The 22,544-nt window shown below is 45.5% G+C and overlaps 7 protein-coding genes across 16 annotated transcripts in view; 3 read left to right on the forward strand and 4 right to left on the reverse strand.

The window, feature by feature from the left end:
• Window positions 1-132: 132 nt before the first annotated feature.
• Window positions 133-9,582, reverse strand: LOC6549306 (protein spitz). Of its 3 annotated transcripts, none has more exons than XM_015156558.2 (3): window positions 9,420-9,582; window positions 3,711-3,908; window positions 133-1,428 (listed from the first exon to the last, which is right to left on the reverse strand). In XM_015156558.2, exon 3 carries the CDS (start codon window positions 1,207-1,209, stop codon window positions 505-507), a length of 705 nt encoding a protein of 234 aa, XP_015012044.1. In that variant the 5' UTR covers window positions 1,210-1,428; window positions 3,711-3,908; window positions 9,420-9,582; the 3' UTR covers window positions 133-504. The 3 variants fall into 3 exon arrangements, with proteins under 3 accessions (XP_015012044.1, XP_015012045.1, XP_001974228.2); XM_015156559.2 differs by lacking the exon at window positions 9,420-9,582 and adding an exon at window positions 4,650-4,781; XM_001974192.3 differs by lacking the exon at window positions 3,711-3,908 and having other exon boundaries at window positions 9,420-9,581.
• Window positions 9,583-9,923: 341 nt separating this feature from the next.
• On the forward strand, window positions 9,924-11,386 carry LOC6549088. Its single transcript, XM_001974191.3, has 2 exons — window positions 9,924-10,235; window positions 10,293-11,386. The coding sequence occupies exons 1-2, from the start codon at window positions 10,059-10,061 to the stop codon at window positions 11,259-11,261; spliced, it is 1,146 nt and encodes a 381-aa protein (XP_001974227.1). The 5' UTR covers window positions 9,924-10,058; the 3' UTR covers window positions 11,262-11,386.
• Window positions 11,387-11,557: 171 nt separating this feature from the next.
• Window positions 11,558-12,858, reverse strand: LOC6549087 (probable phosphomevalonate kinase). Its single transcript, XM_001974190.3, has 2 exons — window positions 12,512-12,858; window positions 11,558-12,249 (listed from the first exon to the last, which is right to left on the reverse strand). The coding sequence occupies exons 1-2, from the start codon at window positions 12,583-12,585 to the stop codon at window positions 11,754-11,756; spliced, it is 570 nt and encodes a 189-aa protein (XP_001974226.1). The 5' UTR covers window positions 12,586-12,858; the 3' UTR covers window positions 11,558-11,753.
• Window positions 12,859-12,970: 112 nt separating this feature from the next.
• LOC6549086 (E3 ubiquitin-protein ligase Hakai) lies at window positions 12,971-14,859 on the reverse strand. Its single transcript, XM_001974189.3, has 3 exons — window positions 14,356-14,859; window positions 13,686-14,206; window positions 12,971-13,619 (listed from the first exon to the last, which is right to left on the reverse strand). Exons 1-3 carry the CDS (start codon window positions 14,717-14,719, stop codon window positions 13,125-13,127), a joined length of 1,380 nt encoding a protein of 459 aa, XP_001974225.2. The 5' UTR covers window positions 14,720-14,859; the 3' UTR covers window positions 12,971-13,124.
• Window positions 14,860-15,439: 580 nt separating this feature from the next.
• LOC6549085 (proliferating cell nuclear antigen) lies at window positions 15,440-16,618 on the reverse strand. Its single transcript, XM_001974188.3, has 2 exons — window positions 16,450-16,618; window positions 15,440-16,201 (listed from the first exon to the last, which is right to left on the reverse strand). Exons 1-2 carry the CDS (start codon window positions 16,555-16,557, stop codon window positions 15,542-15,544), a joined length of 768 nt encoding a protein of 255 aa, XP_001974224.1. The 5' UTR covers window positions 16,558-16,618; the 3' UTR covers window positions 15,440-15,541.
• A 210-nt stretch (window positions 16,619-16,828) lies between these two features.
• On the forward strand, window positions 16,829-19,036 carry LOC6549084 (zinc finger protein 79). Its single transcript, XM_001974187.3, has 3 exons — window positions 16,829-17,157; window positions 17,222-18,522; window positions 18,586-19,036. The coding sequence occupies exons 1-3, from the start codon at window positions 16,951-16,953 to the stop codon at window positions 18,827-18,829; spliced, it is 1,752 nt and encodes a 583-aa protein (XP_001974223.1). The 5' UTR covers window positions 16,829-16,950; the 3' UTR covers window positions 18,830-19,036.
• Window positions 19,037-19,170: 134 nt separating this feature from the next.
• LOC6548941 (tyrosine-protein phosphatase Lar) overlaps window positions 19,171-22,544 on the forward strand; it is a 118,020-nt gene continuing 114,646 nt past the window's right edge. For 5 of the 8 annotated variants that reach the window (XM_001974183.3, XM_015156474.2, XM_015156470.2 and 2 more), the window contains exon 1: window positions 19,783-20,112. The gene's annotated coding sequence lies outside the window, so the exon portion shown is untranslated. Of the gene's footprint in view, window positions 19,685-19,781; window positions 20,113-22,544 lie in introns of those variants that run through there. The other 3 variants (XM_015156471.2, XM_015156472.2, XM_026981052.1) reach the window with 2 other exon arrangements.

Below are 22,544 nucleotides of genomic sequence, written 5' to 3' on the forward strand. Positions count from 1 at the left end.
TTTTTTATCTGATCGGTTTGTGACACATGGAGGCCGCATAATTGATAGTAACCGTTCTAAATAAGTTTAAACTTTTGAAACCCCGTGAAAAGAAGAGCTTGATTTCCGCTACTTTTAATTAAAAATCTCGTGTTTAGCATGGTGCAGTTTCTTATGTTTATTTTGAAAATCCATATCATTTCTTCTTAAATCTCTCGCAATAAATAATACTTGGCGCGTGTTTCGCGTTGTGTGTGTGATACGTATATCAGTTAGCAATAATAATAAATAGCTAGCGTTAGGTATTAAAATTCATAGTCAATTGGGTAATACAAGGCTTCCATTTTCGGGGTAACTTTCGGTAAAAAAAAGATCGGTATAGAAGATATGAAGATCTCTATATAGAATCGGGTAAACAGATCTTTAGGTATTATTAGCTATCGACTAAAGCCCAGTAAGGAATTGTGTATTGGGCAAGGCATATTCGAAATTCGGCTTCCTGTATAAGTCCATACTTCGCTCTGCTCACAGCTTGTTGCTGCGTCGAATGGCGAAGGACATCAGCGCGTGCTCCAGCCGCATGTGGTAGGGAAGCTTGCGCTCCAGAATGACTGGCTCCTGGCCATCTGGACAGCACCGGTTCCGGCAGCACTCGCACTGACTTTCATCATCGTCGTACTCCTGCTGCAGTTCCTGCTCCAGCTCGAAGGCCTTCTTGGCTGCTCGCTGTTCAAAGCGCAAATAGAAGGCCAGGCAGACAAACAGCATAAAGACCAGGGCACACATTGCTCCACTGGCAATGCTCGCCTTCTCCAGCATTGGACGCGGCCTCTTGGGCAGATAAGTATTGTCGATCTCCTTGTACTCGCACCGCTGGCCCATAAAACCAATCGCGCACTCGCAGCTGTAAACCGGTAGATCGGCAATCTTCACCGCGAAGCAATGGGCATCGTTCAGACAGTACCAGGCATCGAAGGTCTCAGGACATTTGTAAGTGGGGAATGTAATATTGGGCCTGGGCGTGGTCGTCGTGGTGGTGCGCATTGTGGTGCTACTTGTGACTGGAGCCTGGGTCGGCGGCAATGCCGTGCCGGACATGGATGAGGAGATCGAGGAGCGCGGCTTGGGCACCGTACGGCTGGAGCAGGCCTCGACGTACGACGGATGTGCCAGGCAGCCGATCAGGACCAGGGCAACCACCCCATGTTGTACACTCATTGTGGAATGCATTACAATTTGTAGCTTTTTGGGTATCTTCTCTCGTTTTTGGCGTGCAACGTTTGGTTGTTTAAAAGCTTAAGAATACTAAAACTAGTGGCTATCACAATAATAAATAAGAATATTCGTTGTCCGCTGCAGGGGCGTCGTCAGATATCTTTGGAATTGGTTTCTCTACATGTGCATGCTGCTGGTGGAACGTAAACGTTGAGTTAGGGGAGATGTGTGTATCTGTGAGAAAGATAGAAAGTCATTAGTGGCCAGTAGTCTCCAAGTAGCATCGGGGGTATTTAACTCTAAAGCTGTGTACTCAACAGAAGGGGAAAACAAACTGCATAAAATCATAACTATGTATGTATTTATAAAAGTATATATTAAAAATCGCTGTGAATAATTATGTTACAGTCAGGAAATTTTACTTCGATTTTAGAACTCCTCCTTCACAGCCAATTCACTTTCTGTTTTTAATTCCATTTACGTTGTCTCCCGTTGATTATCCTAGCTCATCAAAGCTGGCTGTGATATGCGTTGGGTATCCATATCACAACCACTTGATGAGGCTTAGATAATCAACATCGTACGGTTGAAGAACAGTATCTTCAACTTCATGAATGTGTTAGTAACAATATTGCACCGGATGTGTGTAGTCAGTTCGACAGCGTTCTAAGTCAGAGATGTAAGCCCAGTTGAGCCATTTTTCGGTGCTGTGGCATGCTTTTGTCCTCCGTCGTTCCGAATTCAGATCTTAGTTCGCCGCGGTTTCTTTGCAATTGCAATTCACTATAAATTTATGTGTATATTTAAGGCGGACAGAGTGTGTTTTATGATGGGCGTGTGATTATTATGTGGCGGGAAGTATTACCATGATTTGATGTACGATACATTACGCTAAGCTCATCAAAGCTGGCTGTGATATGCCGCGCAAAGCTGATATGCATTTCACAACCACTTTGAGAGCCCAGCATGAATGCGCCAATATAGTTTTATTGATTGAGGTTTCGGGATATTTGACTGCGGGAGTTTAGAATTTTCAATTTTGATTTTCATGCTCATGTAATGATATAAACAAAATCAGACGCTTGTTACCGTTTATACTTGTGGAGTTCAATTATGCATTGTTTTAATTTTTTTGGAAATTGTGCTTTTTTTTTGTCTTGAGCATCGCGTCGCTCCTCAAAGCTGGCTGTGATATGAATAGGCATAAAAAGGCAAACATTTCACAACCACTTTGAAGAATGACACAATTCTCCTACTTCGATTCGATGAGAGCCGAGGTTCAGATTCAGATGGAGACCCGTCTTCTCCTAGAGTCTTTTAGCAACGTTCTCACGGCCATGGGCTTGGAGCCTTGTACTTTTTTGCAGCCACGGTACAATAAACAAATATGAAAAAAGTACGAAAATAAATAAATGCGACGACGACTACAACACGATGATAATGATGATCATGACGACGACGACGATGGTAATGATGATTACGATGATGAGACTGCTACTGCTGATAATACGCAAATGTGGATTGCTATGAATGGCGACAGAGCGCGAGTGAATGGGACAAATTTCATACATTTCTACGCTATAGACTCGCCATCGGTTCAGCAACAACAAAATTCAACAGGCACACACAACACCAAAGAACAACGCAGAAAAAGGACGGCACGGGCAAGATGCAATGCACCCGAAATAATTATAATAAAATTGTAAACATAAATTTGGCGCCAGCCTTTGGAAATTTGACGCCAAATTTGTTTTGATTTCATTTGTGAGTTCGAGCTCGGAAATTCAAACTGATAAGGAATGCAAACGAAGAATAACGAAACGGAAGAACACGATCGAAATCAACGAAAACAATTCATCTTAAATACCGATTTGTTATCTTTTTAAGATTTGCTCAACAAGTTTAATACACTAAGATGGGAATGAAACTAAAATTTTCTATATGAAAACAAATGAAAATATTACTGTTCGCCATTTTGAGCGCCCACTGTGATGCAATGCAAGAACAGTTATACGATGAGTGTGTGGACTTATTTATGTATTAGAATGCTTTTACGGTTAACAATTGCTGCACTCTTTGCCCTCTCTTTCTCGCTCACGCGCGGTAAGCGACAGCGGACAGCTTATTAAAATTTCCGTTATAAAAATTAAATCCACCGCCGCCGCTTTTATGATCGCATGCATGTACATACATTTGCACATATGCATGTGCGTTTGTGTGCGAGAGGAAGTCGAAGTAAGGTAATGAGCGCTAAATTCAAGTTGAATAGCCATATAAAATGCGCTGAACTTGCGAGCGTGTAGGTCAAGATCAGCGGCGGCACTTTATAATATTTTGTTGGTTTTCGTAAATAGCAATTGAAGCAAGTTCGATGATCTTTTAGTGCATTTCAATAATGGGGGAATGAGCCAACAAACACGATAACAACAACAGCAATATGTACAAGCACCACAATAATTACAGCAACAACAATCAACTATATTAGAGTGTGGACGGCAAAAAGTGTGCATACATACATGACAACAACAACACCCGCTAATAAAAAATACTGTTGTGGCTGCTTCTTCTTCTGCCCTTGCGTCTTTTACAACTTCTTCGGCAAGCCAGTTGTTGTTGCTGTAATTTTCATGTTGCCTTGCTCTCTTTCATTCTTGGGCGTCGCTGCACGAGTTCGTTGGCTCTTCTCGTTTTTGTATGTGTGTGTGTTTAGAAAACTGTAAGGAAAGCAAAGTGTGTGAAAAATATGGTTAAGGTAAAAAAAAAAAATGCCAATACAGGAACAACAACACAGCTCGCTCTCTTTTCTCTGCTTGCAGTTTCGAAAAAAATTTACCGGTTTTTATGTTTTCGCAAAAAAGCTCAAGAAACAAGTCCTACAAGTTTTAAATCAAGAGAAGAGAGAGAGAGCAAAAAGGCGTGAGAACGCAATGAAGGCGCATTTAGCAGAGACCACAACCTTTTGAGGTGTGTTGCGTATACGTGCATATTGGCACACACACACACACAGCCGACGCTTCAGCTCTCGCTCTCTTTTGCTCGCTTCGCCATCTCACTCTTACTCCATGCCATTCAAGGGGATAAATTATGTATGTATATATGTATCACGAATGTGTGTGCGCGGGAATGTTGCGAGGAATTCTAAGAATTTTGCAAAAGCGACAGATGAAACGGGGCGCGGACCACACATACATATATCTATATTCCAAAACCAAACAAAAGTTTTAATAGTTCAAAAAGAAAATTCGTTATGCGTCGCTATGCAAAAACGCTAAGCCGAAAACGAAATATATCACACCAATACAAACATAGAGCAAGCAGAAAAGACGCAGAAGATAGGGAAACTGAAAGACAGCGCGTTTAGGCGTTAAAATCCATTATTTTTGCTCAAATACCAAGCGAAATGAAACACTGCTCACTAAAACACCAATTCACTATGCTTTCTCTTCACAAATTACCAACTGTTTGCATTTTAATTTGAACAACATTAGTGCAAAACGCCGACGACACCGCGCACACGAAAAAACACAACCGCACCGCCAAAGATTCGAAAACCGAATGCCGAACAACAACAAAATTGCTTTTGAAGATGGAGGTGTTTTCAGCAGAGCGAGAGCTGCAAGAGATTCTCTCGCTGAAGAGGGAGCGGGAGAGTACGAGAGCGACGAATGCGGCATAATAACAACAAAGCGGCGAGCGGCTTTCGAGCTCATGCTGTATGTAGTTGTATACCCGTTACTTAAATAGTTAATGGGGTATACGGTGATGGGCCCTCACACAAAGTATTTTTCAAACAAATACTTAGCATAAGTAGCGAAATACATAGCCGCAGGAGATAATTTACATGTTTAGATTTAAAAAATATATATATTCCTTATAAGGTTCTAGTAAAATTTTGAGTAAAAAAAGTAATATTCATCTATTTATCATATAATCTATGCATTTCAACGCTTTCAAGTATTCTGAAATATTTGCTCATGAACTAAAGGGTATATCTGAGTAGTTACGGTCCGTTAAAAGGGCGCTCTCTTGTTTTGTTTTTGTTTTGGTGTTGCCAGAAGATTTCGTACGATGTAGGATCAACATGTTATTGACACGACGCCGCCGCGACTTTTAAGCTTGGCGGAGCGAAAAGCACACAAACAAGAAGCGACGCAGAGCGGCGGTGCAAAAACACAAAAAAAAAAAAATATACATAAATGCGTTCGAGAGCGAAGGGGCGTGGCGGTGCGCAGGGGCGGGGCAGGTAGCCGGACAAACGGGACGAACAGGATGAAACCCAGACGAGTTCGGCCCAACTGCAGATTTCATGGAACTGGCCGAAGGTTGGGGATGCGCAGGCGCGCAAGTAAACAACATTCCATTCCTCGGGAAATTTCTTCTGGCCGCTCGAGAAGCGCGCCAAAAATAAAGCTCCGACCGATGTCGTTGCCACAACCATTGGGATTTTGATTTTTCAGATTTCTCGCGATTCAACGCCCTTTGAAACGGGAGCACTGGCGAGCCAACTTACTGGAGATTCGGTTTTCACTGCTGGAAGCGTGTTTCTTCAAGAACTGCAAATACACTTAAAAACACGGAAAAGGTATTTAGGTATTTGCTTTAAGTTAAATTAATATTGTCAAACTCAAACGAGTTATTTATGGATTTATACTTCTAAAACAGTCTATTTTTTCCTTATGAAATCTAAAACATTTGGGGCGCCTCTGTGACCGCAAGTGAGATTTTGGAATTCCACCACTGCATGTGGCGGATTCGACTTATGGAAGCTCGACTGCATGTATGAAAGCGGCACAACTACCCGTTTCCGGTGGGTAGTCGGTCCGCAATGTGGGCCGCCGACACCATTCCACAGCCAATTGACGTCACAAGCGACACAACAGCAACAACCTGGCACAACGCTTTCTGGGTTACAACAGCTCACGGATGTCGGAATGCATCGCAAAAGCGGAGGAAAAGCAGGAAAAGAAAGAAACCAAGAGTCACCCGAATGGCAAGTCGATTCAGGAGAGATTTGGACAATCAATCGGCTTAGTTCACAGCCCAGCGGGACTCAGTGCCACAGGTTCAACTGTACAATAATACCCAGAAGATGACGATGATAATGGGGGATGGGCGAAATGTTAATGGATTGCCCTAGGACCTGCCCTCATTCCGTTTGCCATCTTCGTCGCTTCGCTTCTGCACTTCTGCACTTGTGCATTTCCATTCCCAATACCATTTCCATTCCGATTCCCCCATCAAGTTGTGCCTCTCTGCCACACCGCCTTTCTGCCCCTTTTGCGGTGTTCGGTTGCTTTGTTGATGTTACAATTGTTGCACTTGTTGTGTGCGGCTTAGGACGTTGAACCACAGCCGGCAGAAATGCAGAACTGCACGCAACTGAGTGGCAAGTGTACAGCTGCGGTCACAGAATTAGCAATGCCTTGCGAAGGATTCCTCCAGACCGCTGTATAATTGGGTTTCTTACGCGCAAATTGGCCGACATGTCATATTTAATATCTGCAATCTAAAGATTAGGAAGCAACGGAGAAGTTCAAAGTTTTTACACTCTGACGTACCTTAGCAAAATGACGAACAAATCGAATATACACATGTACAAATATATTTGTGCCAATGTCTGCATTCTTCTTTCCAGTGCATTCTTGCAAATTGCTAACATTTTTACCGCCGTCGCTGTCGTACTCATTTATGCTCATTTGGAAAGCCAATTCGAAGGCAATGCTAGTAAAAATCAATAAACAACATTACTGTCACGAAACATTCACACATACATATGCATGTATTGGATGTCCGCTTGAAACGATGACGATGAAAGGTCACGACGAAGAATTTTTCGCCAATTGCCTGGTGGGTCGCACAGTCTGGGTCGCGAGACGTCTGACTAGACAACATGCAAATAGTAACGGTAATCATTAGACGCACACACTCGCACTTATTTGCATGCACACTCTCTCTGGCTCTGATAGTGATTCTGGTCTTGGGCCATCCCATTTCTCTCGCGGTCGCTCTCTCTTTCTCTCCCCATTTTCTATGCTGAGTTCGACGGCCTTCTTACGTAAAATCAACAACAACGCTCTGCGGTATTTCTCTTCTAATAAGCGGGCGCTTGGGGGTGGGGGGATGTGCACTCGCCGACGGAGTTGCCATATCTAGCCAGACATCAAACTCGTTTTCACTGTTTTGACTCCACATACACACACAGCAACACACGCGTGCACCAATGTGAGTGAGTGTCTTTGCAACTGTACAAGAACAATAAGTAGGGGCAGCATAAAAGCAACAACACACGGCGCAGACGCCAAGCAAACCGCTCCCCCTCCCACAGCTCCACTCAATGTTTGTCTGTCTGAAACGTCTGTTTATGTATGCTTTAGGCGTACACATGCCTGAGTATGTGTGAGTAATTTTTATTTTTCTGAATGTAAAGGAAGTGGCACGTACTGTACTACTCAACTCACCGCTGCCGCTACCGACAGCGGCCACAACAACAAGAGCAGTGACAGCCGGATCAGGCAGGGAATTCGAAAATGGAAATGGAATAAGAGCGGAGCGCGTCGCATTCGGCTGTTCCGATTCCGCATCGTTCCCAGCAGCAAAGCGGTCAACGTTCCAATGCCAACGGCACAGTGGTTGCGATTCGAAAAGTGGAGAGGAGCGAAACCGAAACTAGTGGATGATCGTGAGTAGGAGATACGTCGGATAAGATCGAAAGTAGACGGATATCCGTTTTGCAAAAATCTGTATTAATAATTTAATTTGAAATGTTTAAAAATCAATAAATTAAAAAAAACTTACTTAAACTACGAAAACTGCAATTTGTTTGTTATAGAAATGCATTTAATAAAATTTGAATGTTATTTGAGCGACGTATTGATGCTCATTTAGGATCAATCCAAATCGATCGATCCATTGTGCAGCGAGAAGAGCTATATAAAGGCGAAGTGGCTGCTGGTTTGCGTCTCCGCTGTGCAGCAGCAGACAAGACGCGTTTTCTGAGAGCCTGGAAGGAGGCAGCGGAAGGAGAGGGAGTGCCGCAATATTATAAACAGGAAATGGAATTTACCCACACTGATGCAGCCCAGTGAAGTGTGTGTCTGTGTGAATTGCTGATGAGCCGACAAACGGACGTGGTGCTTAATTGACAAATGAGCACGATAGAGACAAGGAGAGCAAAGCACACTGCCGAATGAGCGAAGGAGAGGGCGAGAGCGCGCTTACAAAGTTGATTGAAATCAATATACGTATGTATGTATACATAGCGTGCGAAAGGCCATAGACAAGTGTGCCGGTGTGTGTTTGCTAAGTCCGCTCGTGGAATGTTTGAAAAACGCGGCCAATGACGACTGTCAAACGTCGGGAAGAGCAAGAATGTTGAACTCTGGAATGCGGCTGGAAGTGGGAAGAAGTTTCTGTAAATAGATGTGAGGGGGAGGGGGGCTTTTGCACCTGCCACGCCCAGCTGCCCCTGGAATCAATTAACATGTTGCACAACTGCAGCGGCTCCTATGCATACACATATGTACTTGTGTGCCTTACGCACACAGGGATGCAATTGCAGATGGCGACGAATGTAGCGTATAGTTTTTTCTCGGAAATGAGCAATGAATGAAATTCGGTTGTTTTCAGCGTGTACTCACTCATACACACACACAGGCTCGCACACACTCGCAATTTGGAGCAAGAGAGAAAGTCTGCACGACATGCGCTCTGGCATTTGTGTGTATACAATTTGTTTACTTTTTGCGCTACAATTGGCAAATAAAACAATAGCGCAATTTTACGCAGCATTTTAGCTTACTAACCCACATTGATTGCTCCGCAAAGCGGGCAAATAATTTGTCTTCCTAATTGAAGAAAACTTAAAAAAAACTAAAAATGTCGGCAAAAAACAAGGCGCAGCTGTATTGTGCTCCAGTGTGTAAAAAGGAGATGGCCATAGAAAAAAAAAAACACATATACACACAGGAGAATTTACTGCTGCTTGCGGCGCCCACACACACATACACAAAAACACGCCTATTTAGTACAGCAACTGCGTAAATTCAATAAAAATAGTCTTCTGGAGTAAAAAAAAACTCCATTTCCTGTCTTCATTTCCTCTTTTTTCGCCGAAGGTACACAGTCACTAATTTTCAGCACTCACACTCGCGCATTTATGTACGCAAGATACGCTTTTTTGTTGGTTTCATACGGATGGTTATCAAAGTTTTTCCTTGGGCACTTACTTTGGGGTTAAGCTCTTCGTTTGTTGCACTTTTTGGCCGGTTTTCATGCCATTTTCTTTTTGGAAAATTGAAAGAGTACAATTCGTTCTGTCGCGTCTTAAATGAACAAGTGTTGCCAGACTTCGGGCAGAAGGCGGAGATGACACTATCGGGTGCCAATGAAAAGATCAGTGCTGTAAAGCGAACATAAAAAAATATCTAATAATTTTAGGTTTAAGTAATTCACATTACTTGACTAAAAATTATACATATTGATTTTTAAACAAGCAATAAAAGATTGTTATACATTTAGGTTAATCAAGAACCTATAACCCAAGGTGGTGAAAATGTCTGCTTCTATGCTATACTGTGATAGATTTAAACATGCTAAAAAATATTTATTATATTCATACTATGTCTAGCATTAATTTATGTTTTACAAATAGCTAGTTATGATAACATTGTGTGAGCATTGCTAGGTTTGGCTTGAATATAGCTAGACAGTCTTTTGCAATATTGTTTCCATTTCCCTTCATTAGGCATTTGCTGATCCGGCAACTCCACGCGACGCCATTTCAAAACAAATGCGCGGCAACGATTTTATTTCACCCCGCAACATTTGGTGAGAAGTCGCAAAATCAGTCAGATTAGTTGATAAAAATGGGAGCAAAGGTAACGAAAATGGAAGGTGAATATCTGCCGGATACGCCGACAATAAACAAAATGCGCCTGGCTAGCGAAAAGCAGAAACAAATGGAAATGACGACGCCGATTCGAGAGCAAAACAACGCTTTACTCGATCCTCGATCACCAAATGGCTGTCGGACGCCTTTAACCGTAAGTTTACATGCATTAAGTTCCTTTAAGGGTTTCATAATGATGGCGGCGTTGTAGTTCTTGCAGGCGTCAAAGCCCAGAGTTGAGGAGGAGGAGCAGCATGTGACCAGCAGTGAGAATGCCTTTTCCATGCTGAAAAAACGTTTGCTCAAGGGCTTCTCCCTGAATGATCCGCGCTCTCCTCAACTGAATCGCACTCCTCTGGTCCTCGATGAGGTTCGTTCGCTCAATCTGGATGACACCTTCGCCGATCTCTTCGTGGACACCAGAGTGGGTACAGCACAAAGGGCAGTGCCTGCCACGCCTCCCCAAGTGAATTTGGAGGAGAGCTGCGATAGCTTCGGCACACCTCCGTCTGCTTCACACAACAATAGTTCCCTGGAGATTGTTTCACTGCCCTACGATCAGGAGGAAACCTTGCCTTGCCATCATCAGCTGCTGCCGTATCAGGAGCAGGATCAGAATCAGGGTCAGGTGAAAATGGCCACCCCTACTCCAGCACAACAGGCTCATGGTGATCCCCGCTCGCCCAGCCTGGGCGTCGATCGCACACCCATCATCTTCTGCGACGACGAGGAGGACGAGGCACGCGAGGCCCAGATGCTGGAGCACATCCTGGAAACGCTAACCCTGAATCTCAGCACTGAGAGCAGCATGGCGTCCTTTGTCGCTGCCGAGGAGCAGCTACCAGAAGTGCCGGCCAACAAACATCTGGAGCGAGTACGTTTAGGTCACAAGCGTCGAGTGCCACCGCGCAAGCCCGCCAGAGCCAACAAGCCAAAGATCTACGTTGATCAGGAGGAGGATTCCCCAAGGGCCGGAGGGTCCATTACGCCCAAGACAAACAGTACTCCCCTGTCCGCCCAAAAGCGAACTCCACTCAGTTGTGTTAAGAATAAGCCGCATCTACGATCCCGTTCTATGGAAAAGGATTCTAGGAAGAATCAGATTCCGTCCGTGCAGAACTTCAACGATCAACTGCGGCTAATCTCTGGCGCCGAGGGATTCAACGGACCCGTTTACTAACACAGTTTAGTAGCTACAATTGCCTTATGCCCACCAAATCCACCAAATCATTATCTTTTCTCACAAATACATACTTTTATTACTCATCTTTTAATAAAAACCTTTTAATGGTTTTCTTGCCAGTACATTGTGCACATTATATTAATATTGATGGATGAAAGAAGCTTTTTGAGTATTATTCACTCTAGTTTGCTCACAGTTGGAAACCGAACTATTCATTCTTGATGTAACCTATTACCGAAAATCACCATTGAATCCATTAAGTCTTAAACGTTACATTTTAGTAAAACCGCCACACAAGCTCCATTTGGTTACTAAGAGTATTTCATAACACTATTAGGTACTTAACTTCATTCTTGTATATTGCATATTCTAGTATATTGCATTAACTACGCTATTTGTGAGGACCACTTCAGGTTTCAAAGGGACCGGAATACGTGACATATCAAAAATACATTTGTTCAAAGCATGGTGATTCGAGGAGTTAAAGCTCTACCGATACTGCAGCTGCAGCTTGTCCAGCAGAAGGTCAATGGCCTCCTGGTCGAGTTCCTCGTCGTTGGCCAGCACAAAGTCGAAGCCGTCGGCCAGATCATCCAGATCGCACTCGGAGGGGACATCGTCAATGCCAGCGGTGAAGGTCCATCCACGTGCACACCGGGTTTCTGGACGGGATGTCAGTCGCAAGGTGATGACCTTTTCCGCCCCGTAAGTCTCCCGGAACCACTTGATGTCGTTCTTGCGCCGCACATCGCTCACCAGAATGTAGGGCGTCTGCTGGCGACTCAGCGCCTCCTCCATGGCCACGCGACAGAAGTAGCCATAGTCCCGGGCCCGCACCTCGTCGCTCCACACGATCATGTCGCGCCGGTACTTCTCCTTGTAGGGTCCATCGCTGAGCAGGGCGTCCAGGTCCAACTGCAGCTTGCGAGCCCACTCCGACTTGATGGGCTCCGAGATTCGAACGATTCGTGAACGGGAGCCCAGTCTAAAATAAGTTTGGGTTTTAATTGTGTGAATACTTGTGTATAATTGGTCCTTTGGGTAGTTTTTGTTAAAAAGTTACTTTAAATTGGGTTTAAATCGCGCTTTTAAATAGGTATAAAACCCAATTGGCATTAGTCACGTTTCGATGCGAAAATACCATCACTTTCATCCCAACTGTGTGGACACTGGGGCCACAGCAACGCGAGAAGCGCTCTGGATAATGGGGAGTTCTACGAGGAGTTCTAGGAATGGACACCACCCACCTCCGCTGCAGCCTCTCGGATACGAAATCCTTGCCGCACTTTCGCTTGCCGCTGATCAGTACAATTTTCAGCATTTTTCGGGGCAACTTTCACTTTTGGTCGCCCACTTCTTTCACAACCGCTGCTTCTGCTGCTGCTTCTGGCCTCGATTTCCCCGAGTTCTACGCCGTGCTCATCCGATACTGCATGTGGTATTCTCCCTGACCTGCCACTTGACTCCGGCACTCCCGGCCTGTTGTCTTTATGCTAATGCTCCATTCAATCGCTGGGCTCCAAGTCGGATTTGTTTACCTTTTGCATTTGGCTGGCGGAGCATCCAGCTGGAACGCTTATCGTTATCGCAGCTTATCGTTATCGAGCGGGCGTTTTTGAATTTGGTCCAGCTGGAGTTCCTCAAATGTTCTACGGAAAGTATTGAAAAAATCTCAAATTATTGGCTTCTGTGAAACGCAGTTTTAAAATCGGAGTATCGTTTATTTTAAAGTTCGGGTTGGTTAACCCCGTAAAATATCTTTAATAGTTTTCAGCTTAACATACATTTGTTCACTTATTTAAAAGCCGTGCTTGCGTACAAATCGTCTACCCTGGATTCTAGCCCCTCGCTTTCCACCCCTTATCTGTAGTATTGCGACTGCTGCCAGTTGCCACTCGAGCCACCAGTTGGCGCTCCGGCGGAGCCTCCAATCAGGGCACCTGGGACACCAGCGGGATGGCTGGCACCTGGATTGGCAGGATGTGCGCCTACTGCCACGCCGCCCAGTGGCCCAGATCCCGGATTTCCGGCCGCGCTGCCGAAGGAGGCGAGTACGCTACTATAGTAGGAGGCATCCGCCACCGACTCGGGCTGGTGAGGCGTGCCCTTCTTCAGCGTGTGGTGCAGCGAGGCCTTGCCCTGGTGACAGTCCTGCGCATTGGCATTGTTGATCCTGGCCAAATTGGCCAGTGTGAGCGTCGAGTGGCCGCCATGGATGGCGTTTTGGGCGGCGACGGCGGATCCTGGTGGCGGAATGCTACCGATGCCCCCGACACCGCCGGCCAGTGGCAGCCGCGACAGGACGGGACGGGCAATGGAGGCGGAAACGGATAGGGGGACAGACGACTCGGAGAGCTGCAAGGGGCAAGCGGTTTTTTATAGACAGGACAGCTTAGTTTAGGAGCCATAGCTACCACTCGCCTTGCGCTGCTTGTGCAACTCCAGGCCCAGACCGACGCCGCCCAGATCCGACATTTTGGCCTGCTCCGCCATGGCTGACAGCTGCGACTGTGGCTGCAGCGGAGGCGGCTGCGGCGCCACATGTCTGTGATTGATGTGCGCCTGCAGGTCGCGTTGCGAAAGGTAGGTTCGCCGGCAGCCGGAGCTGCCGTAGCGACTGCCGCCATGCGTGCACATGAACACGGTGCCCAGACCACTCTGCTCCACGCGGAGCACCTTGTCCGTACACCGGGGACAGCTCTTGATGGGCTCAGCACGGGCGCACTTGAGGCAAAAGACATGCTTGCAGGGAATCATGCGGCCGTAGACGAGGATCGGCTTGTCGCACTGATCGCAGCAGTGGATCATCGGGTTAAGCACCTTCTCGCCGATCAGGCTCACTTTGTGGTTCCACTTAAGGCGCAGCATCGGCTCCGGAGGTCCGCGCGACAGCGTGGTGAATGTGGGCGCCTCCAGCTGCGATATGTCCGCCTCCATGTCAACTGCTCGGGCGAGAGACGGCTTTGTTATATGCATCAGGTTTGTTTGGATTCCAGGGAATCGGTTAAGCAAAGATAAATGTTTGCTATGCAAGCATAGCAGATGACCTATCTTGGGCAACCATTTCCTTGCGGAAATACTGATAACTCACTTGTTTGGCTCAGCACAGGCGGTGGCACTTGCTGGAGGACCTGTGGCTGTGGCGTCGCTGCAGTCATGTCCTCGCTGACGGGGACTGTTCCTGGAGTTGCGTGTAGCAGCGGATCCTCCAGTGCGGTGACCGTTTCCATGTCACCCTCCTTGTCCAGCTCCTGCATGACCGAATCCTCGGAGGGGTCCAGTCGTCCCGGACTGTCCTCCAGGGCTGCAGAGCTGCTGGCCGCCAGGGCTGCGGCGTCAGCGATGCTGCTGTCGTCAATTTTCTTGCCACGACCGCGTCCTCGGCCACGTCCACGCCCGCGGGCCCTGGTGCCTCGCCCTCGGCCGCGGCCGCGCTTCACTTCCTCTGTGTCCATGGTTCAGTGGTAATAGCCTAGGTTTTTGCGCCGGTTTTTACGTTTTTCGGTTTTTGTTTAGCTCCGCATTTGCGCCTGAGCAGGGTTGTCAGGTCTTCTCCCAGACATGCACGGTTTTGGGGTGACCATTGCTGCGCCTGATAACATTGGGCACTGAACGGTCCGGCAACGCAGGTCAGTTTTAAATACAATATTTTTGGATTCATTTTTTCCTCCGTTTTTAAAAGATTATTCAACTTTTTTCATTTTAATATACATAAAAAAAACAAAAAGAACTTAGTACTATTGATTATATTATTAATGATAAGCTTTTGTCCTACACGACTAACAACATAACGAAACGAAATGCACTTGTTTTAGGACGAAGAATACCAAACTTTATAACGCTCAATTTAAAAATAGAACTATAAATAAAATAAACTAATAATAATACATTACAAAAACATTACAAAATATATTTTTAATATAAAACTTTAAAGTAATCCGAACCTGAAAACTAAATCTTTATATATGTATGTATGTAAATCAGAAAAATTGAGCAAATGCTACTTCAAAATTAATAAAAACAAGGCGCAAAATTAATTTGATTTAGTAAAATGCCATTTTTAATTTTAATTAATTTGATTTAGTAAAATGCCATTTTTAATTTTAATAGGTTATATGTATTATTATTATTATTTTATTTTATTTTATTTATAGTTATATTCATATTCATAAAGCCGTTTTTTTGTATTCTTCGTCCTAAAACAAATGTGTACCGTTTTCGTTATGTTTTCAGTCGCGTTAGAAAATGTGTAATAAATTGATGAGAGTTTCAGGCAGCTAGGAATCGGGGTCATCCACCTTGGGAGCGAGATAGTATCGAATGTAGCCGTAATCCTCGATGGGATACTCCACCAGGAGTGGCACCTCGGCGGACAGGCAGATCTTGACGCGATCCGCGAGTGGCGTGGCCTTGGTGAAGGTGTTTAAGTAGCGACCGGCGAAGGACTGGGTCAGGGGTTCCTGCACCTCAATGCTCACTTCCATTTTGGTGCCCTCACTCAGCTGGATGTTGGCCGAGCCCAGATCTCCGTTGGCCGAGAACTTGATGACCTGTTTGGAGCAGGCGATCGTCAGGGACTCGTCGAACGTGCTCATGTCCCGGCAAATGCGGGCGAACTCCGTCGACGGCAACTGGATGACGCAGGAGTAGTCCGTTTCGGGAATCCCCAGGTGGTCCTCGTCCAGATTCAGGAGCTTTAGCTCGTAGTCCGCCGTGCGTTCATTGCCATCTGACTCGAAGCTTAGCGTAATCTTGTCCGGTTTGTCAACGGCCTTTATGGTGACCGCATCGTCACTATTGGCGCACTTAAGTACCTTGCCCAGGGATTTCAGATCCAAGCCCAGGGAGACATTGCGATCGCAGCGGAACTTTTCAAAACAATCTGATTGGAGGCTTAGGGCCACCAGCGAAACGTGGGAATTGTCCATTGATTGGAGCTGGAATACAAAGTAATGTGGTTAATTTACGCTTTAAAACACCTTACAAGCTGCACCACAAAAGCTTCAATCCTTCCCTTTTAAAAATAGTTATTTTCTACATCTTTAATCTTTTTTCTAGTTTTAATATTGCTATTTTAATATGGAAGTTGGAAAAATTATTTTTTTGCTGGAAGGTTACTACCATTGGGACTGTTTATAAAATCCTGTTTATGGAAAACTAAGAGATTGTGGGTTCTTCTCTTCACCTGCAGGCCAGAGTCACTGCAGTCCAGCGTTCCCTGGGCGATGATTTCCTTCAGCGCATCGATGATCTTCTTCAGCAGCAAAGTCTGACTTAATCGCGCCTCCAGCATTTTTCAAAATTTACAAGCGCAGTCCCGTTAATTTCACAATTCCCAAACAAAATGAAACTAGTCAGCTGTTGAGCGGAGAGATGCCAGATTGGCGCAGAACCTTGTTCGATTTGTGGTTCGGCTTATTGGCTAGTTCCTAAAGCGGATTTAGGTTAAGTTTCAATCAGTCAGAAAAGATCTTACAATAGCATTTGAAGTAAGACGGTAATCTGTTTTTATTTTAAGTAACTCAATTCAATTGAGCATATTCGCGTGATCTGGCAGCATCTGCAACGCTGGTTCCGGTTCCCACGGACCAGTCCATCCAGTTCCAGTTCCAGCTCGGATCCAGTCATCGTCCAATATGTTTACGCTGCACTGGCATTTATTTATAACTAATTGCTGAGCTCCGCGATGGCCGCCGCCCAGGTGGAGGAACGCGCTGCTGCGGTGGCTCCCCATGCCGATAGAAATCCGAGCGGCGACTGGCGACATTGGTGTCGCCTGTGCGCCAAGGACGACTTGCAAGGCAACATGAATGTGTTCCTCAAGAACGAAGATTCCGGCGAGGCATCCTCTATGGAACTGGCCACCGCCATTGGCAAGTACTTCTGGGTGAATGTGAGTGCGCCTCGTGGCTCCTTGGACTCACAAGCTAACCAGTTTAATTTGCCTACCCAATCAGATTACTCGAGGTGAAGAGCTGCCGGAGACGATATGCAGTGAGTGCCTGTCGCTGGTCACCTCGCTGGTGAATTTCTCGGAACGGATTACCCGCGTGCAGAAGCTTTACTGCATCCTGCAAAGCACGCCCAACCACGAGAGCCCAAATCTCCACGAACTCCGCTCTAAATTTGGTTTGCTGGACGAGGAGACGCTGACTGAGGTCCACTATGTGGATAAGAAGCCAAAGTTGGATGAACAGCTTGAGTTTCTGCCAGAGGAGTCGACTTACGAGCTGGAAAACCCACTGACGCCAGAGGAAAAGCAGGAAAAGATAGATCAGGAGCAGGATCAGCCGGCGGAGGAGCGAGAACAAGAGGAGCCAGATGAACGGGATGCCGACTACGATGCGGATGAAGATGGCGTACTGATGAACCTGTGTGATGCCTATGGCATTCAGGAGGATGACTCTTCCGCGGGTAGCTTTGGCGACTCCTCGCCGAGTCAAGAAAAAGCTGGACAGGATGCAGCAGACTCCGAAAAAAGACACCAGTGCAGTGAGTGTTTGCGAAGCTACGCCACGGCCAAAACCCTGCAGCGTCACCTGCGACAGGATCATGGTCAGACTGAGCCCCCAACCGAGCAGCTGCAATGCCCGGATTGCCCCAAGAAGTTTCGCCTACACTACCAGCTGGAAAGGCACATGAAATGGCATGTGCCCCTGCCCAAGCGGAAGCAGTACGCCTGCAGTAGTTGCGACAAGAAGTTCGCCACCAGTGCATCCGCCCAGCAGCACGAACAGTACATGCACCTGGATGAGCGGCCGAGGCCGGTGATTTGCGAACAGTGCGGCGTGGGTGTGCACTCGATGAGCGCGCTCAAGGAGCACGTCCTGAAGCACACGGACTATGCCCCTTTCGAGTGCGAGGTGTGCAAGAAGTGCTTTAAGTCGGCCAATCGCCTAAAACACCACAAGGAGACGCATGATCCGCACAAGTACATCTGCCCGGAGTGCGGCATGCAGCTGAATTCGCGGACCACTTTGAATCGCCACCGTCTGGTGCACACGGACCAGATGCAGCACAAGTGTGACTATTGCGGCCGTGAGTTCAAGCGGGCCAAGGCGCTGAAGAATCACCTCATCCTGCATACTGGACTCAAGCCTTACTCCTGCGACTTTTGCGACCGCACCTTTGCCAACGGCTCCAACTGCCGCACGCACAAGAAGAAGTCACATCCCGAGGAACTGGCTGCCCAAGAGGCGGCGGGCGGCGGCAGGTCGCACAACAGAAATATACCCAAGCTGGAGGCACTCAAGGCGTTGTAGGTTGACTGAAAGAGTACATTTAATGAGAGCTTCTAATGAGTTTCCAATTTCGCACGTAGCACCAAGAACAAGGACAACCTGTCGCCGGTGGCTACCAAACAGAGCGGGTGCTTCGCGTTCGGGAAAAAGCCAAGGCAAACCATCAAGGATACTCCGGCTTCGAATCCCGCCTCCACCCAAGATGCTCAGCCTGAACCAGCGCCTGAACCCGGAGGGGAAAGCGTCGCCCAAGCCGATCCCCCAGCTGCGGCTATACCCACGTTAGATAATATTTACAACCATATCATGATTGACTATCGCTGACCCACTCGAGTTACGGAGTGTTCTTGGCGAAAGTTCACCCTTTCAAATAGCACAAGTTTTGTTTCCAAAATCGTATTCGTGAAACCTGTTCAAAGATATAGTTGATTGTTTTCGAAACTACGGAATGCGTAGGCCGACCTAATTATTAATTTATCGTAATTGGAAAGAGAGCTTCTACGAGAAATTAAATATTTTGCTTATGAGCAAGTAATTTTCATTTTGACCATATTTTATTGGTCTTAAAGTGTTTATGGTTCTAAAATAACTCAACTGAGCGAGCGGGAAAGTGGATTTAAACGTATCCGAGGCTGGCGCATGTGCCGTGGGGTCCGGAGTCGGAATCTTAGGCGAAGCCAAGTCACCCCCATTTGAATCCTGTCCTGGTATAAAGGAATTTAGTTCAGTTGACAGCGTGCGCCTTCTCGTGTCCTGCTCTTGAAGAAAACTTTTGCCGAAAACCAGTGAATCGAAACGCTAAGGATGTGTGAAAAATCCAACCAAATATTCCCTGAATCAAAAATGGCCAAATTGGGCAGTAAACAAAGTGTGGGAAAAGTGTGAGGCGCACTTTACTCCGACGTGTGAGCGAAAAATCAAAAAAATCGATTTATCCCCCAATAAAAACAAAGTGCACTAAGTGCCCCAAAACGCCCGATGAATTTCAAATAACAAAAAGCCAAACTGGACTTCGAAGTGTGAAAATTGTGCTCGAAAACTGCTTTACGAAGGAATAGTCATTCTATTAAATATTTAGTGAAATTAGTAGGCAGTAGAAAAGGCAGGGGAGAGAAGCAAAAGAGCAGGCAAGGCAGCTGACACAAGAACCTAGCAAAGATCGAATAAAAAACACAAAGTGTAAGTAACCAAGTTTTTAAACAATTTCCTAACGTTACTAAAAGTAAAGTTTAAGTAAATTAAAAGTGCATGTGCAGCCCTGGTTCTTCACAGCGACTCCACAGCTGTTTCTGTTCCAGCTCATCCCTGGTTTAGGGGTTTCGGAATCAGTTCGCTCGCGAACCACACGAAAGAACAACACCAACATCGCTTTGGCTGCGCGAAATTACCCAAAAATAAATGTTTTGCGACATTATGAGCTCGTATTAGTGGTGCAAAGTGGTACTAGTGGTTTTCTGAGCACCCGCAAAGTGACCGTTTTCGAATCGCCCCTTTGTTTTTCGCGTGTTCTTGTCGGCGTTTTCCCACTTGTTTTTTACGCACACTACGCGCCAGTTGCATGTGTGTGTGTGGGCGAGTGTTCGTGTGAATAAAAAATCGATTCTGTTGTAAGTTTTTGCCATTAATTACTCCGCCACATACTAAAGCCGTTGCTCTGCATCTATGAAAATGTGTAACATGTGTGCTCGAACCCCAAAACCCAAAATCCAAACCCAACACACAGCAGCATGAAAATCTTGTCGTGCTTCTCGCAATTGTTGTTCATAAACCAAGCCAAACCAAACCAGTCCAATGAAAATAGTCGCGTGGGCGGACTCGAAGTTTGCCATCGGAGACGGAGGCAAACTCCCAGAGTAGCCACCAAAATGTGCCTGGTGCCTGTAATCCGACGCAACAGTGCAATGTGCCTTCCAAATCGGTGCAGTAGGCCCGGTTTCACCTACAGATTGCGGCTAAAACTTCTTTATTTGGGATCTACCAAATCAAATGGGCTGTGATTGTGTAAATCAGAACTACGGGTCGGGGTCTACAAAGATAAGGAATTACATTGCCCAAGTGAACTACTTTAGGTTAATACTTAAGAACGCTCATTTCCAAAATCGGCTAGGCGCAGTGTATGGTTTTCCAACTCAATCCTTTTTTGATGCTCCTAACCCAAAATAAGTCATCTTTTTCTGTTAAAGCCAAGCAAAAAATATCTGTCTTTGCTATAATTGGTTCGGCAACGCATTAACATTCCTTATATTTATAAAAAGTTGCTATATTTAGTATGAATGAGAAAGTGAAATTATTGCCGAAGCAGTGGTATTAAATGTACATTTAGCTCACTTAAACCTTATTTTACTTGACTTAGCTGACTTGCATTATTGGGAATCAAACTTACAACTCGAAACATAAGTGGTCTAGTCTCAAGTCTCGAGAATCTAGTTGAAGTTGGTTAAGCTGAACCTTATGTTAAATTCGCTACCAAAAATTCTGACCGAAAGTTGGAATTAAAACGCGAGCTCCTTGCGAAGTGGAAGATGCAAACAAAACTTTGGGGGGCAGAAAAAAGTGGATAGAAGCCGCGAACCGCATTATCTTGTTGGCTTGACCCAAATTGCAACTGCAACCTCTGAACTCCGCCTGTGGCCTTTGCTTTGTCTTTGTGCCTCCAACTTCATTGTCCTTTTGTCCCGAGTTTGGATCCCTTGTATTTGCCACCCCAGGAAGATTCAAAGTCGCACTACGTTTTTTGTGCGATTGCCTTCTTTTTATCATTTAATGTGCGGCAAGTTAATTGCCGAAAGAACTTTGCCAGGCTGTTGCTGCTGTCGTTTTTTACGAGTATCTGTGGCAAGTTCTTAAAGTGTCGCTTTCAACCCAGAGCCACACTCATTTCAGCCGGGCCGAAATTAAAAACTCGCCCGCCAGCCTCATTAGTTGGCAATTATGGGTCCAAATGGCTTGTCAAAGTAAGAATTTCCTTATTGGAATTGTTTTGCCCTGCGGAAAAGCGGAGCAAGATTCTCCGCTTTTCCGCTTATCAATAGGTTCGCTATTTCATTTTCTACTTTCCTCGGCCGGACTCTGAAAGCGCTCATTTCCTCTCGCTCAAATGACTTTTCATTTCTATTTGGCCAAGGCGGAATCTTAATTAGATGTTTTAGCTGAATACACACGACATCCGATACACCCTAGTGTGAAAACTGGCTGGCTGGCACCAGGATGCATTCCCCTTGGAAAAGTTTGCACTTTTCCGTTTCGGGGTTGCTTCAAGTCCTTGTCCATTGACCGGGGTAGGCATCCTTAAATCCTCACTTCGCGGGGGTGGAATCCAATTGATTTCACTGGTTTCCCATACTGTTTGCAGTCCTACAAATAAATTGCGAATTTTAAACTTATCTAAGGCCGAGATCAGATCAGAAAGGGCCACTTTGGTCCTCTTCAATTTAAAGCTATCGCTATCGCTGTAATTTGGTCTCCTCAGAAGTCAGATTTATTGACGAACTTATAGAGTTGAATACTTTCTATTATTTAGCTACATACATATATGTTTTTGAATGTCTCATTGTATGAATCATACAATTTTGAATTAAAAGTCAGCTCTAATCTAATTGGGTCATGTAGGCAATGGGTTTATGGAATTTAAATATTCCGCAATGCTGAATTTTCGTAAACTCAAATTTATATTATTAATTTGGTTATTCCCGCCTATTGATGGTGCGCTCAATATTTATTAATGGTAAATATTTATTAAGACCCCAAGGTACATATGTCATTCTCGCATCTGCATAAAGCATCTTTAAAGTGCTTTTCTTATCTAAGCCAAGTGTTCTTTATTTTTGTCAACTACTCAGCTGGCGATCCAATAAAAGTTGACTTGCCCCATATCAACAGTCATAAAGTGGAAATAACTCTTGCAGACGCGGCCAACTAGCTTTTTATCTTGGCCGTTAGTCAAATTTTATTTGCTATCATAGATATATACATGCACATACATATGTATGTGCTGCCACGGCTGGCTTATTTGGCTTCTAGAGTAGCGCCTACGCAAATC

Source organism: Drosophila erecta, unplaced genomic scaffold, assembly GCF_003286155.1.
Source record: "Drosophila erecta strain 14021-0224.00,06,07 unplaced genomic scaffold, DereRS2 tig00000092-arrow-pilon, whole genome shotgun sequence".
In the NCBI taxonomy this organism is placed as follows: Eukaryota; Metazoa; Arthropoda; class Insecta; order Diptera; family Drosophilidae; genus Drosophila; species Drosophila erecta.

Bases quoted from the DNA above. Each gene is read 5' to 3' on its own strand.
- LOC6549088 (XM_001974191.3), top strand. From the start codon at position 10,059: ATGGGAGCAAAGGTAACGAAAATGGAAGGTGAATATCTGCCGGATACG. The intron at 10,236-10,292 runs GTAAGTTTACAT...GCGGCGTTGTAG, and splicing joins GCTGTCGGACGCCTTTAACC to TTCTTGCAGGCGTCAAAGCC.
- LOC6549084 (XM_001974187.3), top strand. From the start codon at position 16,951: ATGGCCGCCGCCCAGGTGGAGGAACGCGCTGCTGCGGTGGCTCCCCAT. The intron at 17,158-17,221 runs GTGAGTGCGCCT...CTACCCAATCAG, and splicing joins GCAAGTACTTCTGGGTGAAT to ATTACTCGAGGTGAAGAGCT. The intron at 18,523-18,585 runs GTAGGTTGACTG...TTTCGCACGTAG, and splicing joins CTGGAGGCACTCAAGGCGTT to CACCAAGAACAAGGACAACC.
- LOC6549085 (XM_001974188.3), bottom strand. From the start codon at position 16,557: ATGCTGGAGGCGCGATTAAGTCAGACTTTGCTGCTGAAGAAGATCATC. The intron at 16,202-16,449 runs GTGAAGAGAAGA...TTTGTATTCCAG, and splicing joins GCAGTGACTCTGGCCTGCAG to CTCCAATCAATGGACAATTC.
- LOC6549087 (XM_001974190.3), bottom strand. From the start codon at position 12,585: ATGCTGAAAATTGTACTGATCAGCGGCAAGCGAAAGTGCGGCAAGGAT. The intron at 12,250-12,511 runs GTGGGTGGTGTC...AACTTATTTTAG, and splicing joins TCCGAGAGGCTGCAGCGGAG to ACTGGGCTCCCGTTCACGAA.
- LOC6549306 (XM_015156558.2), bottom strand. From the start codon at position 1,209: ATGCATTCCACAATGAGTGTACAACATGGGGTGGTTGCCCTGGTCCTG.
- LOC6549086 (XM_001974189.3), bottom strand. From the start codon at position 14,719: ATGGACACAGAGGAAGTGAAGCGCGGCCGCGGCCGAGGGCGAGGCACC. The intron at 14,207-14,355 runs GTGAGTTATCAG...TCGCCCGAGCAG, and splicing joins GCCTGTGCTGAGCCAAACAA to TTGACATGGAGGCGGACATA. The intron at 13,620-13,685 runs GCGAGTGGTAGC...TGCCCCTTGCAG, and splicing joins AGTTGCACAAGCAGCGCAAG to CTCTCCGAGTCGTCTGTCCC.